This window comes from Canis lupus, chromosome 2 (genome assembly GCF_003254725.2).
Source record: "Canis lupus dingo isolate Sandy chromosome 2, ASM325472v2, whole genome shotgun sequence".
Taxonomy (NCBI): Eukaryota; Metazoa; Chordata; class Mammalia; order Carnivora; family Canidae; genus Canis; species Canis lupus.
Window position 1 is genome coordinate 51,055,964 of NC_064244.1, and position 12,601 is coordinate 51,068,564.

Genomic DNA, 12,601 nt, shown 5'->3' on the forward strand with positions numbered 1-12,601 from the left:
AGACAATTTCATTCACACTCAACTCTGCTCGTGACCATGTTGGTTCCTAACAGATGCCAAAGGCAGGAAATTAGGCAATGTTTCAATAAAAGTGAGTCAAGTGACACCCGGAGATACAGCAAGGGGTTTCTGCTATCTTTTCTTCTTTAAACTTTATCCTTACCAGAATAATGTCCATACATGGTTTTAAAAACTAAATCCGTACTCTCAGGGTTATGGAAAACTGTAGAAATCTGCCTCACCCTTCCCACTGTCCAGTCCTGCTTCCCTGAGAGAACTGCTTCAACGCTCAGAGCTCTTTCTTTAAATGATGTTCTCCATATTTCGGAATTCCGCAGCTTTGTTGCTCTCTTCTCTTACCCAATCTGTGCATTATATATTGACTTCTTAAGGAACGTGGGAACTTAACTCTTATTTACCCTCTTCTACCTCACTTTCCCACCCCCCAACTCGCCAAAATAGATACACACTGTTATGGGACAAGGTATTGGTTAAATCCATATTCAGTATTCATCTTGGTCAGATTATATACATACTGGTCTCCTATTGCTACGTGACAAATTACCATAAACTTAGTATCTGGAGACAACACACATTGTTTTGGAGTCTGGAGGTCAGAGGCCTGAGCTGAATCCTATGAGGCTAGAATCAAAGGCTGCATTCTTTCTGGAGGTCCTGGGGGTGGGAATCTGTTCCTTCCCTATTGTGGCTTCCAGAGGCTGCAGGTGTTCCCAGCTCCTGGCTGCATCGCTCATACCCTCCTCCCATCATATCTCCAGCTCGGACTCTCTAGTCTCCTCCTTTTCCCCTATAAGGACCCTTGTGATTACATTGAGCCTTTGCAGATCATTTAGAATGATCTCCTCCTCATTAAGCCCTCATGTAATCACATCAGTGAAGTCCCTTTTGCCACTTAAAGTCACAAATTCACAGATTCTAGGGATTGTGACATTTTCATAGGGGGTCATTATTGTGCTACCACTACATATATATTTCCCTCTTCTTTTCCCTCCTCATCTCCTCCTTCTCTTCCTTTTCCTCACAGGTGATTCTATTCCCTCTCCTTTATAACTGTATTTCTCATGGAGTGATTAATTTCCTCATTTCCTGAAAGTTTTTTTCAACCATGCACAGCTTTTAAGAATGTATAAATAATTGAACATGCAGGGAGAATGATGCTCTTGCCTTAGGATTATGTACACTTTGCTTTGCAAAAAACTAGGTTGCTGGTCGGGTGTGGCCCAGAGACACTGTTAATTAGGTTTCTGTGACTTAGAGATGCTTCTGGGGCTCTGGCTATAAAAAGTCTTTCCCCCTAAAAACAGGACAGAAGTGTATACATACACTTAGGTTGGTAGTATTGCTGAGAGAGAAGAAACAGGGAAGACGAAATGAAACAATAAGACAGCTCTTTTCTTTTTTCCTAAGCTAAATGCTAAGAAATCAGAACCAAAAATGTTTGAATCTATGGCAAATAGAATTTAAATAAAACTTAAAAAAAAAAAAGAAAGAAATTGCCCCTTGACTTTAGAGCAGACTTTCTAGAGCCACTCTATGCACTTGTGTTTGGATCATTCTGGGTTGAGGAGCTGTCTTGTGCATTGTAGGATGTTTTGCGATGACCCTGGCCTCTGCACCCCTACCTCTCCAATTGTGACAACCAAGTATGCCTCCAGACATTTCCATCCCTGGTTGAGAAACCACCATTCTAGAGTATATGTCAAATGACCCAGCCCTAAGCCATGCCACTGGGTTTCTTTGGACCCCATACTTCCACCATTAGGGGCAGCGGTGTTCCCTCCCCATACAACAGGAAGCTGCTTAACCTCGGCCTTGTTCTGTATACGTGCCTTCCTGCAGGGACATACCACGTAGTTGAGGACAGTGGCCTCCCCACGTCCCACCAGAACACAGCACCTACTCTAGTGTTACCTTAGATTCCTCCTTGGCACACGTGTGTGTGTGTGTGTGTGTGTGTGTGCGCGCGCGCACGTACAGCTGTTACTTGTTACTGTGCTTTCCAGCCAGTCGGGCTCTTTCTGGGTCTTTCTGTGGTATCTGAAGGCATCCTGCTTATCCAGTGCCTTAGATGCCACCCTCTGAGCTGCTGATACCGTCTGGCTGGTTCTCTGTCGCTGAAGATTTCCTGTAATTGTAGGAAAGAGGAGGGGGAGTGTCCTTAGGTGGCAGTTTAACCAGTGTAGGGAGAGTCGTTCATTCATCTTGCAGCAGCTTGTTTTTCTTTTTTTGTTGAGGGAGAGTTAACATAGGGTGTTATATTAGTTTCAGGTGTGCCCTAGAGCGATTCAGCAGTTCTACACACCGTGTACTGCTCATCACGAGACGTGTACCCTTACTCCCTTTTATCTGTCTTGCCCATCCCTGCACCAGCCTCCTCTTCGGCAGCTACCAGTTCTCTGTATTTAAGATTCTGTGTTTTTTGTTTTGTTTTGTTTTTCTCTTCTTTGTTCATCTATTCCTTAAATTTCCCATATGAATGAAATCATATGACATTTGTCTTTTTTTTTTTTTTTGGTCTTATTTCACATAGCCTTGTATATTCTAGGCCAATTCATGTTTTTGAAAATGGTAAGATCTCATTCTTTTTTATGGCTGAGTCATATTCTTGTGCGTGCGTGTGTGTGTGTGTGTACATGCTCATGCACGTACACACTGCATCTTCCTTATCCATTCATCTATCGGTGGGCCCTTAGGTTGCTTTCGTATCATGGCTATTAGAAATAATGCACTAAACGTAGAGGCACGTATATCTTTTTGAATTAGTGTTTTCATTTCCTTTGGATAAATATCCAGTAGTACAATTTTTGGATCCTATGGGTAATTCTGTTTTTAGGTTTTTGGAGGAAACCTCCATACCGTTTTCCACAGTGGCTCCCCAGTCTCCATTCCCACCGGCTTGCGTGAGGGTTCCTTTTTCTCCACATCCTTGCCCATGCTTATTTCTTGTGTTTATTGTAGCCATTCTGACTGGCGTGAGGTGATACCTGAGTGTGGTTTTGATGTACATTTACCTGAGGATTCGTAATGTTCAGCATCTTCTCATGTGTCCATTGGCCATCCAGGTGTCTTCTTTGGAAAAATGTCTACTCAGGCCCTCTGTCCATTATTTTTTTTTAAGATTTTATTTATTTATTTATTTATTTATTTATTTATTTATTTGAGAGAGAAAGAAGGAGAGGAGAGAGCACGAGGAGGGGAGGGGCAGACAGGGAGAAGCAGATTCCCTGAGGAGCAGAGAGCCCGACTCCAGGCTTGATCCCAGGACCCTGAGATCATGACCTGAGCCAAACGGCAGACAACTTAACCTACTGAGCCACCCAGGTGCCCCACTCTGCCCATTCTCAATTAGATTATTTACTGTATGAGTTCTTTCCCCTTATCAGATATTTCATTTGCGAATATCTTCTCCCATTCAGTAGGTTGCCTTTTCATTTTGTTGATGGTTTCCTTCACCATCTAAAAGCTTTTTATTTTGGTGTAATCACAATAGCTTAATTTTGCTTTTGTGGCCCTTGGGTGAGGAGATAGATCTAGAAAAAATGTTGCCAAGGCCGATGTCAAAGAAATTACTGCCGATGTTCCTTCTAGGAATTTTATGGTTTCTGGTCTCACATTTAGGTCATTAATCCATTTTGAATATATTTTTGCATATGGAGATAGAGCGTGATCCAGTTTCATTCTTCTGCACGTGGCTTTCCAGTTTTCCCAGTGTTGTTTATTGAAGAGACAGTCTTTTCCCCATTGCATCTTCTTGCCTCTTTTGTCTTGGATTAATTGACAAAATAATCATAGGTTTATTTCTGGGCTCTCTGTCGTGTTCTCTTCATCTATGCGTCTCTTTTTGTGCCAGCACCGTACTATTTCAATGACTACAGCTTTGTAGCATGTTTTGAAATGTCAGCAGACATTTATTGAATACTGGTAAGTGGGCAGCCCGGGTGGCTCAGCGGTTTAGCGCTGCCTTCAGCCCAGACCCTGATCCTAGAGATCCAGGATCGAGTCCCATGTCGGGCTCCTTGCATGGAGCCTGCTTCTCCCTCTGCCTGGGTCTCTGCCTCTCTCTCTCTCTCTCAGGAATAAATAAAATACATTAAAAAAAAAAAAAAAGAATACTGGTATGGACTGTTTTTGGCACTAGCGTTCCAACACACCTACCTTCTTAGAGCCCACACTCTTACAGGGGAGAGGTAACAGACAAATATAAATTCAGTCTCAGGGGGTAGGTACTGAGAAGAAAAATACATCAAGATGAGAAGGAAACAGTAGGTGGAGGGGAGGCTGGTCAGGGAGATTGTAAAAGATGCAGGTGCAGGATGTTTAGACATTTCCAGGAAAGAGAGTTGGAGGCAGACAGAGCAGTGAATGCAGAGGCAGTGAGATAGAGTGTGTTTGGTGTACAGGAAAGACAGTGAGGAGTGAAGGAGCTGCAGGGAAGGCGGCCAGGGAGGGTGGGTGTGTACATGTTGCGTGGAGCCTTGTGGGCATGGTGAGAACTCTTCAGCTTTTTTACTACACAAAATTTCAGACCTGTACTACAGAGAACTTCATGTACCCATTACCCAGGTTTGATAGTAATATTACTATTATTAATTAATACTGTATCTTACTCCCTTTCCCCAGATTATTTTGAAGCAAAGCATAGACACTTTATTTTACCTGTGAATATGTTTATATATATCTCTAAAAGATGAATAATTAAAAGTGATCCTGGGGGATCCCCGGGTGGCGCAGCGGTTTAGCGCCTGCCTTTGGCCCAGGACGCGATCCTGGAGACCCGGGATCGAGTCCCACATCGGGCTCCCGGTGCATGGAGCCTGCTTCTCCCTCTGCCTGTGTCTCTGCCTCTCTCTCTCTCTGTGTGACTATCATAAATAAATAATAATTTTAAAAAAAGAAGTGATCCTGATCCCAGCATTCTTAAAAAATAATTAATAACCGGCATATCCAGTCTCTGTGTGTGTATCTGTTACACCGATTATTTCAAGCATTCGACTATGTGTGTGTTTGGTATCGGGACCCACACGTGGCAATTAATGGATTTATATCTTCATTCTTATTTAACCCCTCCATCTCTTTCATGTCCCCACTTGAACATTTTGGTTAAAGATACCAGGTTGTGGTTTTCGCTTTTCCCAACCTAGCTTTTGCTGATCACATCTCTTTGTCCCTATATATACCGTAATTGACACTTTGACGTAGAAGCTTGATTGTATCCTGGGTTGGCGTGACTTCTTTTCGTAGGATTATCTCGTGTATGTTGCCCCAAGAGGCACAGAACACCCAGTCAGCAGTCATCATGATCATGGCCTAGATCCATTCATTTATTAGGGTTTGAGAAATGGTGATACTCTAGTTGTAGCACTCTTTCCTTATTTACCAGTTTTAATACTTACATAAAGAGAATCATTTTCTCATCCATGAGGTGCAGGTTATAGGGAAATCAGAAATAAGATAAGTTGTTGATTTTTCCTGTTCCAGTTTTCACATATAAGGGGTAGTTCCCCAGCACCTTCCATAGGGGTCCCCTGCCGCTGGTTGCCTCCATCTCTCCTCCCCTTCTTTCTTCTTTCTCAATCCTTTCCTTACCTCCTTCCTCCCCTCTCTCCTTGAACACATGACCTTAAACATTGGGTATGTCCTAATACATTACCACTGTCAATCCTGTTGATGCTCAATTTTCTGATTTTTTTTTTTTTTTTTTGGCCAAGTTTGCAAGGTTTTTTTTAGCTTTTACTCTGAGCAAGAGAGAAACTGTTGGTGTGTTTTGAACACAGAAGTGATATTCTGGAAAAAAAAATATCACTCTGGAATTTGTGTATCTGACAAAGTGTAGAGGGTGCCAAGGAGGAAGTGGAGAGATCACTCAGAAGGAAATTATAATAATCCAGCCAGGATGGGACATTCCTTGGATCAGCGTGGTTCAGGAGGAAAGAATGGTGAGAGTCTGAGTATTTTACATTGCATGGAAACTTATTTGGCAGGGAATGAGGATGGGGAGTTTGGGTTTGGATATTTTAAATCAAGGGTATTTAAAGGAAATTCGAGTGTAACTATTTTGTAGTCCATTGGCAATAGGGAACCGAAATTCACTTAAGATCCTATAGAGAAGCCTATTGAAGAAAATTCTAATGTATCCTTAAGATGAGGTTATTTTAAGAAAATAAAAAGTTTTAGAGAATTTAGCTTTTTGGAAGACCCGAGTGGAATTTTTTCTTTCTTTCTCCACCTCCCCTCCCACACTCACCACTCACCCCGCCCCCCGCCTTTTTTTAAAATCGTAACCTGGCTTTTGGCATGCTTCCTTTCGTGCTTTCCCCAACTTTAATGCACAAAGCTGGTCCCCTTCTTTGTGTTCTATTATATCTTTATCATTTCTTGTTGTTATGCTTTTCACAGTAGTTGAGATGATTTGTTTACATTTCTGTCTGCCTCCCAATGGTCACTACCCAGTGACTATGTTCCCAGTATGGATTTAGGTTTTTATTTTATTTTATTTTATTTTATTTTATTTTATTTTATTTTATTTTATTTATTTAAAAAAATTTATTGGAGTTCAATTTGCCAACATATAACACCAGTGCTCATCCCGCCAAGTGCCCCCCTCATGGTCCATCACCCAGTCACCGCAACCCCCCACCCACTTCCCCTTCCACTACCCCTTGTTCATTTCCCAGAGTTAGATGTCTCTCATGTTTTGTCACCCTCACTAATATTTTCACTCATTTTCTCTCCTTTCCCTTTATTCCCTTTCACTAATTTTTATATTCCCCAAATGAATGAGACCATATAATGTTTGTCCTTCTCCGATTGACTTATTTTACTCAGCATAATACCCTCCAGGTCCCCCCATGTCGAAGCAAATGGTGGGTATTTGTCATTTCTAATGGCTGAGTAATATTCCATTGTATACATGGACCACATCTTCTTTATTCATCATCTGTCGGACACCAAGGCTCCTTCCACAGTTTGGCTATTGTGGCCATTGCTGCTATAAACATCGGGGTGCAGGTGTCTCGGCGTTTCACTGCATCTGTATCTTTGGGGTAGGATTTGTTTTTTTTTTTTAAGATTCTATTTATTTATTCATGAGACACAGAGAGGCAGAGGCAGAGGCAGAGGGAGAAGCAGGCTCCCTGCAGGGAGCCCAATGCAGGACTCGATCCCAGGACCCCAGGGTCACAACCCGAGCCAAAGGCAGACGCTCACCCACTGAGCCACCCAGTGCCCCTCCCCAGTATGGATTTGTTACCACTGAAAGGTAGAATTGGTTAGTTCTCTGTGAGCCCACACAATAAGAGAAGCTGTTACCTGGTTAACAAATACCCCAGAGCATGCTGGAGGGTTAGGGGTTAGAGAAGGGTTCTGGGAATATCTTACGAACCTTTGTAGAATTAGAAACTGGTGACTCTAAATGGACACAAAGCTGAGGGTAACTTTGTGAAAATGGGGGGGTGGGGAGAAACGGGCAGAGTCGGGGTAGAAGCAGCCCAGAGTCATACAGCAGGCTTGGCAAGGTGGGAAGCAGGTTGGACTTCAGCCCTCACTTCCTCTTTGCCCAGCAGCTTTGTGCAAGGCACGACCTGAACAACTGTACCTGACATCCCTGCAAGCAAGGGCCCTTTAGGATAGGGAGTAAATACACCAGCATCTAACCCCAGCACTGCCACCGGTTGTATGTACTCAGTTTCTTCATCTGTGAAATGTTGGAAGTTGACTTCATGGCTTTTCAAATGTAACTAGTTGACCCCAGCTGTTTGATCACCGCCTGGCTGTGTGCGGGTGGACTAGCAGCAGCGCCTGAAAATTAGAATCCTTGCTAAAGTAAAATTTAATTTGGTCTGGTACTTCCCAGCAAACCGGTGGTTACTGAATCTTAAAACATTTTTAAAATGCATTAGAAGAAGTGAGTCAGACACGTTCTTCATACATAACAATGGAAGTACACTTAGTCCCAAGTTGTGAACACTGTGAAAAATTGAGTTACTTGAATAGATACGGGATGAAACTTTCGGGCTTCCAAAATGTGTGTCCTCCCTCTGCTTCCTTATTCATCCTTGGTCGCTTTTGTAAAGTAGGTAGCCCCGCGGTGTTCTTAAAAACCACTTTTCAGAAATGAAAGGACAAGCCCCCGTCTCTTGCATTTCCAGTTGGTACTTCCCATCATAGGGTTTTGCCTGTTGACGCAAGAGTTTGCCTCACAGCAGAGTTCAGCATCCCCCAAATTAATACAGTTAGTTTATTCCTCCTTCTGATGATTGCCTTATATAGAAAAAAATCTAATTGTTTTCATTCGGCACCATTCCCCATGTCTTTCTGGTGGCACATGGAGTGATTCTGTTAACTCCGCCAAGGGAGGATCTTGTAAAGGGAACTTCCTTGGGGTGGCCGGCTTCTGTTTGAGAGCATCACGGGGAGGTGGGAAACAGTTGAGGTTTGCTGAGATAAACTCTTTCCCGAGTATGATACTGTGGCTTTATTATTTATTTCCTCCCACCCCTTCACCCCCCAGCCTGCATGATGAAAGGACTTTTCCTTTCACTGAGGTGAAAACTGGGTCTGTGAGTGGAGCGACTTTGTTTTAAAAAAAAAAAAAAAAGGAAAAAAAATCAGAAACCAATTACTTGATATGCAGAGCTGAAAGCCTCATTCCCTTAACGAGATCATTGCCGGGTGCACTGCTGTTAACCTGAGGAGAGGCTGACATCTCCAGATTCCGGCTAGAGGTGGAAGGACCCAAACTTGCAGGATCCCCCTCCCCCTAGAGAGATTGTTAGTCCAGTCCTTTATAGAGGTTCCTTTTGGCTCTCTGTCATCACCGGGACGCTGGCAGGGGATGTGTGTCATGGTCACAATACAGTGTGCTAACCTCTAACAACCATGAAAGCCCAGCGGGAAAGGCTGCAGATTCCGGGGCTGACCTTGGAGTAAGTATTGTCTGGCTTTAATATTTTAATGCTTTCTGCATGGCACTCGCTTTCCTGCCACCAATAGCTCTTTAGCATTTGTTTGTACTGACAGCCTCAGAGCACTGCAGTGCGAGGTGCAGGGACGTGTCTTAAATGCATGGCACTGGGTTTCCGCTGAGGTGGAAAGCCAGACCCTGCATTTTTGCACTGCAGTCAGAGGAGAAGCGTCGCTGCATATTTAAAGTTACTAAACCTCAGTGCTGGAAACATCTTAACAGCTCATTGTGAAAGAATGCATCAGCAGGCCGTGGTGGAGCTGTCTCTTTCTCCCCTCTCCTCTCACTGTTTATTTATCCCCATGCTGCCTTTCTCTAAAGAAAGGCCTCTGTCTGCATTGAATAATCGAAGACATTACAATGGATTAGAGTACAAGAGAAGGGTTATTTGTCACATTCATTAGATGCGATCCGTGTTTTATTTGTGCAACAGAATATTAATGAACTGTAGTGCATTTCGAGTCCTCTCCGCAGTCTCCAGCCACTGCATGCAGTGTTTACCTAGTTGAGATCTGTGTTTGCTTAGCTGTTTTTTTTTTTTTTTTAACCCATTAACTCATCTGACTGCCTTCTGATTTGATGTAGCCACGTGAAAATGCCCACGTCTCATTTGTGGCGCAGAAGTTAAACATCTGTGATGCAGGAAGTGTCAGCAAATTTTTATTTTAAATCTGTTAGTCAAAGATGCAGAAACTGTGAGTGAGTCTGGGCTTGGCACCCTTAAAATAATAAACAGTCGAATGTAAATCTGGTAGAAAAATAGAAATAGCCCCTCTCTAACTTCCAGTAAAGATATGAAATTACATTTTGGTTGAAATTCATGCAATCCCAGTCGTTTTTATACTGGCTGACTTCCAGGAAGAGCCTGCAGGAAAAGTACTGTGCCCAGTTCCGAGTTATTAATTATTCCTCTTGAACCCTGGAGGTGCATCGTACGAGGGAAATTACTTTGTAATTCAAAAATTAATAAAAGCACTACATTTCTGTAGTGATGTGAATGCTTTTCTTGCTCTAAAATTTTACCCTTGATTTTATACTAACAAGTGCTCACTTAGAAAAAGTTAGAGGGCTCTTACAGCCTTCTTGCTAGTTGTGGCATTTTTCGTAATGGACCCAGAGGCAGTATTTCCCCATCGCCCTGCTATTTCGTCTCCATGTCCAACTCCAGCCTGGTCTTCAGCCCTCGCCATCCTCATGGAATATCTCAGTGGCATGCACTCATTCTTCCACTAACCCGGCTCTCTCCAACGTTCTGGAACTGCACAGCTCAGATGCCAGTGCTCTTCTGTTAGAGACCCAGGAGCACTAACCCCAGCGTTGTTTCACCTCTGTTTCTGGTTGTTCCACCTCCTTACTTTTATTTTTTTCAGACTTGGTAGTATACATCATTTCATGTTATGCCTTTTCTTTCATTTTTAGCCTCTTGTCCACATTAGGAGGAGACACTTGAAAGTAACTTTTTAACATCCAAGCTCAGTTGCATCAAATGTTCCGCCCCTAATTTGGGAGTCTGAGATATGCCACACATTTTATGACTTTGTTGATGATGACGCAGCACATAGGGGTCAGCTAAACACAGGGGATTCCCTGGATTTTGTTTTGATTCAGGCCACACCCCCGGGGTCTAGCCTTTGAATGTTAACTGTGCATTTAAAATCGATTACTCCTCCCTCCCCCTGAGGAGCTTGACACACTAAAAGAAGGGTCACTCTTAAATTTCATTGTAGCGTTACCATTAAAATTTACTGGGAACATTTTGCTTACCTTGAAATGTAAAATCACTCTTAGGTAGACATGGTTAGTTTTCCATTCATTTGTGGGGAAAGCTAATTCTGCAGTCTTTGAGTAAATCCCTCTTCTAACCACTGCAGAGAAATGTTACTTAACATGAAAAGTCATAAAAAATCACTGAGTTTATTAAGAGCAGATTTAATAGGTATATTATTTTAATTATTCCACAAGACAATACTCTTTTCCTTTGAGGAGAGTGTATTCTGTAGGTACCACAACCATGGACTGTTGCACCAGCATGATTTATAGTCTGTAGATGCAATTCAGAATTTTCTGACTTAGCAGTAACATGAATCAGTTCCTGGTTCTTATTTCAAAAACTGAAATTTCTGGATGTGAGACAACATATACATAAGTATTTCAGAATTAATGACTCATTAATTTATTCAGAAATTTCTGATTTGTGGGTAACATGTGTAGTTTTAGAGTTTCTGAGAAAGTATGTTGCTTTTTTTCTTTTTTGCAGTTTAAGGATAGAAACTGGTTTAAGTATGGAAATATAGAGACTTGGGAACCCATATGATCCCTTTCTCAGCTTGGAGACGTGGAATGGCTTCAGTGCCTATGTATGTCTATTTTTGGACCAAAGGGACAGATAAGACTGGGGTGAGGCTAAATAATGTCTGTATCAGTAGACATTCCTGAGAGTTTTCCAATGAGCTGCTAAGTTAAAGTACAGCATGATTAAGAGCAGTGGTTTTTGAACGTGCTCTGAATGTATGAGGAAATCAGTTCTTCAGTTTACTAAGCCCTGGCGCAAACCAGAGAATGGTCTGAAAAGATTAAAAAAAAAAAAAAAACTTTGTTGAAACATTTTATTAAATAAGTGGGAGCATTTTGAGCAATAATTTTATATTTGTTGAAGACAAACACAGCCAAATCTCATTTATCCATTATAATGGGAAACAAGGGTGGAACTGATAATATGATGAGCCCAAAGGTGCAACCAGCTTGAATTACCCAGCTTACAGCTCCATTCCAGGACCCCTTCTCTAAGATAAGCAAACATGGTGTGGTGTGGGCAGGAAAATGTTCTTAAACTCCTTGCACATTAGTGGGAGTTTCTCCCGTTCACTTCAGCCAAAGACTTGGTATCAGAATACCTAGCTAATTCTAATTTTGATTTTGCCATGTAAAAATAATAGGGAATTGAGTAATATTAGCTTCATACTTCGATAAATCTCTCGGCAAAATTTTTATAAGTAAGATATCCGACAAATTTAACTTTTATCTCTTCCCTTAAAAAGGAGAAGTAGGAGGCCAAAAGGAAAAAAGATAAAGGAAATGTAGGCTCACTACCCTGTGATGAATATTTGAGAACTGGCTGGTTACATGTGTTCCATGGTTTGGATAGGTTGGTGGGGGCGGGGATTATAAAGGTCTTTTGATAGATGAAACTCAAAAAAACCTCTAGAAAGTGAAATAATTTATAGTTACATGCCTAAGAAGATTTCAAGGTATCTTTTATAAATGTAAGCGTAACAACGTTTTTTACCGTTGCCCCCTGAGGATTACAGAAAATGTTGTTGGGTGTTTTTCACTGCAAAGTGCTTAGAAACATATCTTCCTATTTGGAAATGTTTGCTGCTTTGCCTTTTAAAAACTGCAGTACTTAACTTGAGTCCTGTTGTCTGATAACGACTTCCCCGTGGTTCTACCGATTTACCATTGATTGTTGATCAGAAGTAGAATATACTGGCTGAATAAAACAGGACTGGATTTTCTTTACACACACCACAGAAGTACCTGCTAAGTGGCTTGGTGACAAAGAAAAGCCCCAGATGCAGATGGCAGCAGCAGCGTTGAGGAGGTCAAATTCAGCAGGCA

At 42.0% G+C, this 12,601-nt stretch overlaps 1 protein-coding gene across 9 annotated transcripts in view; it reads left to right on the plus strand.

Annotated features, from left to right (window-relative positions):
• The window catches only part of MAST4 (microtubule associated serine/threonine kinase family member 4), a 544,916-nt gene that overhangs the window by 331,625 nt on the left and 200,690 nt on the right, over positions 1-12,601 (plus strand). Inside the window, exon 1 of one of the 9 annotated variants that reach the window (XM_049103375.1) lies at positions 7,819-8,945. The exons of the other annotated variants lie outside the window; for them this stretch is intronic. Coding sequence (XP_048959332.1) covers positions 8,899-8,945 — 47 coding nt within the window. The 5' untranslated portion in view covers positions 7,819-8,898. Of the gene's footprint in view, positions 1-7,818; positions 8,946-12,601 lie in introns of those variants that run through there. 9 annotated transcript variants of the gene reach the window in all.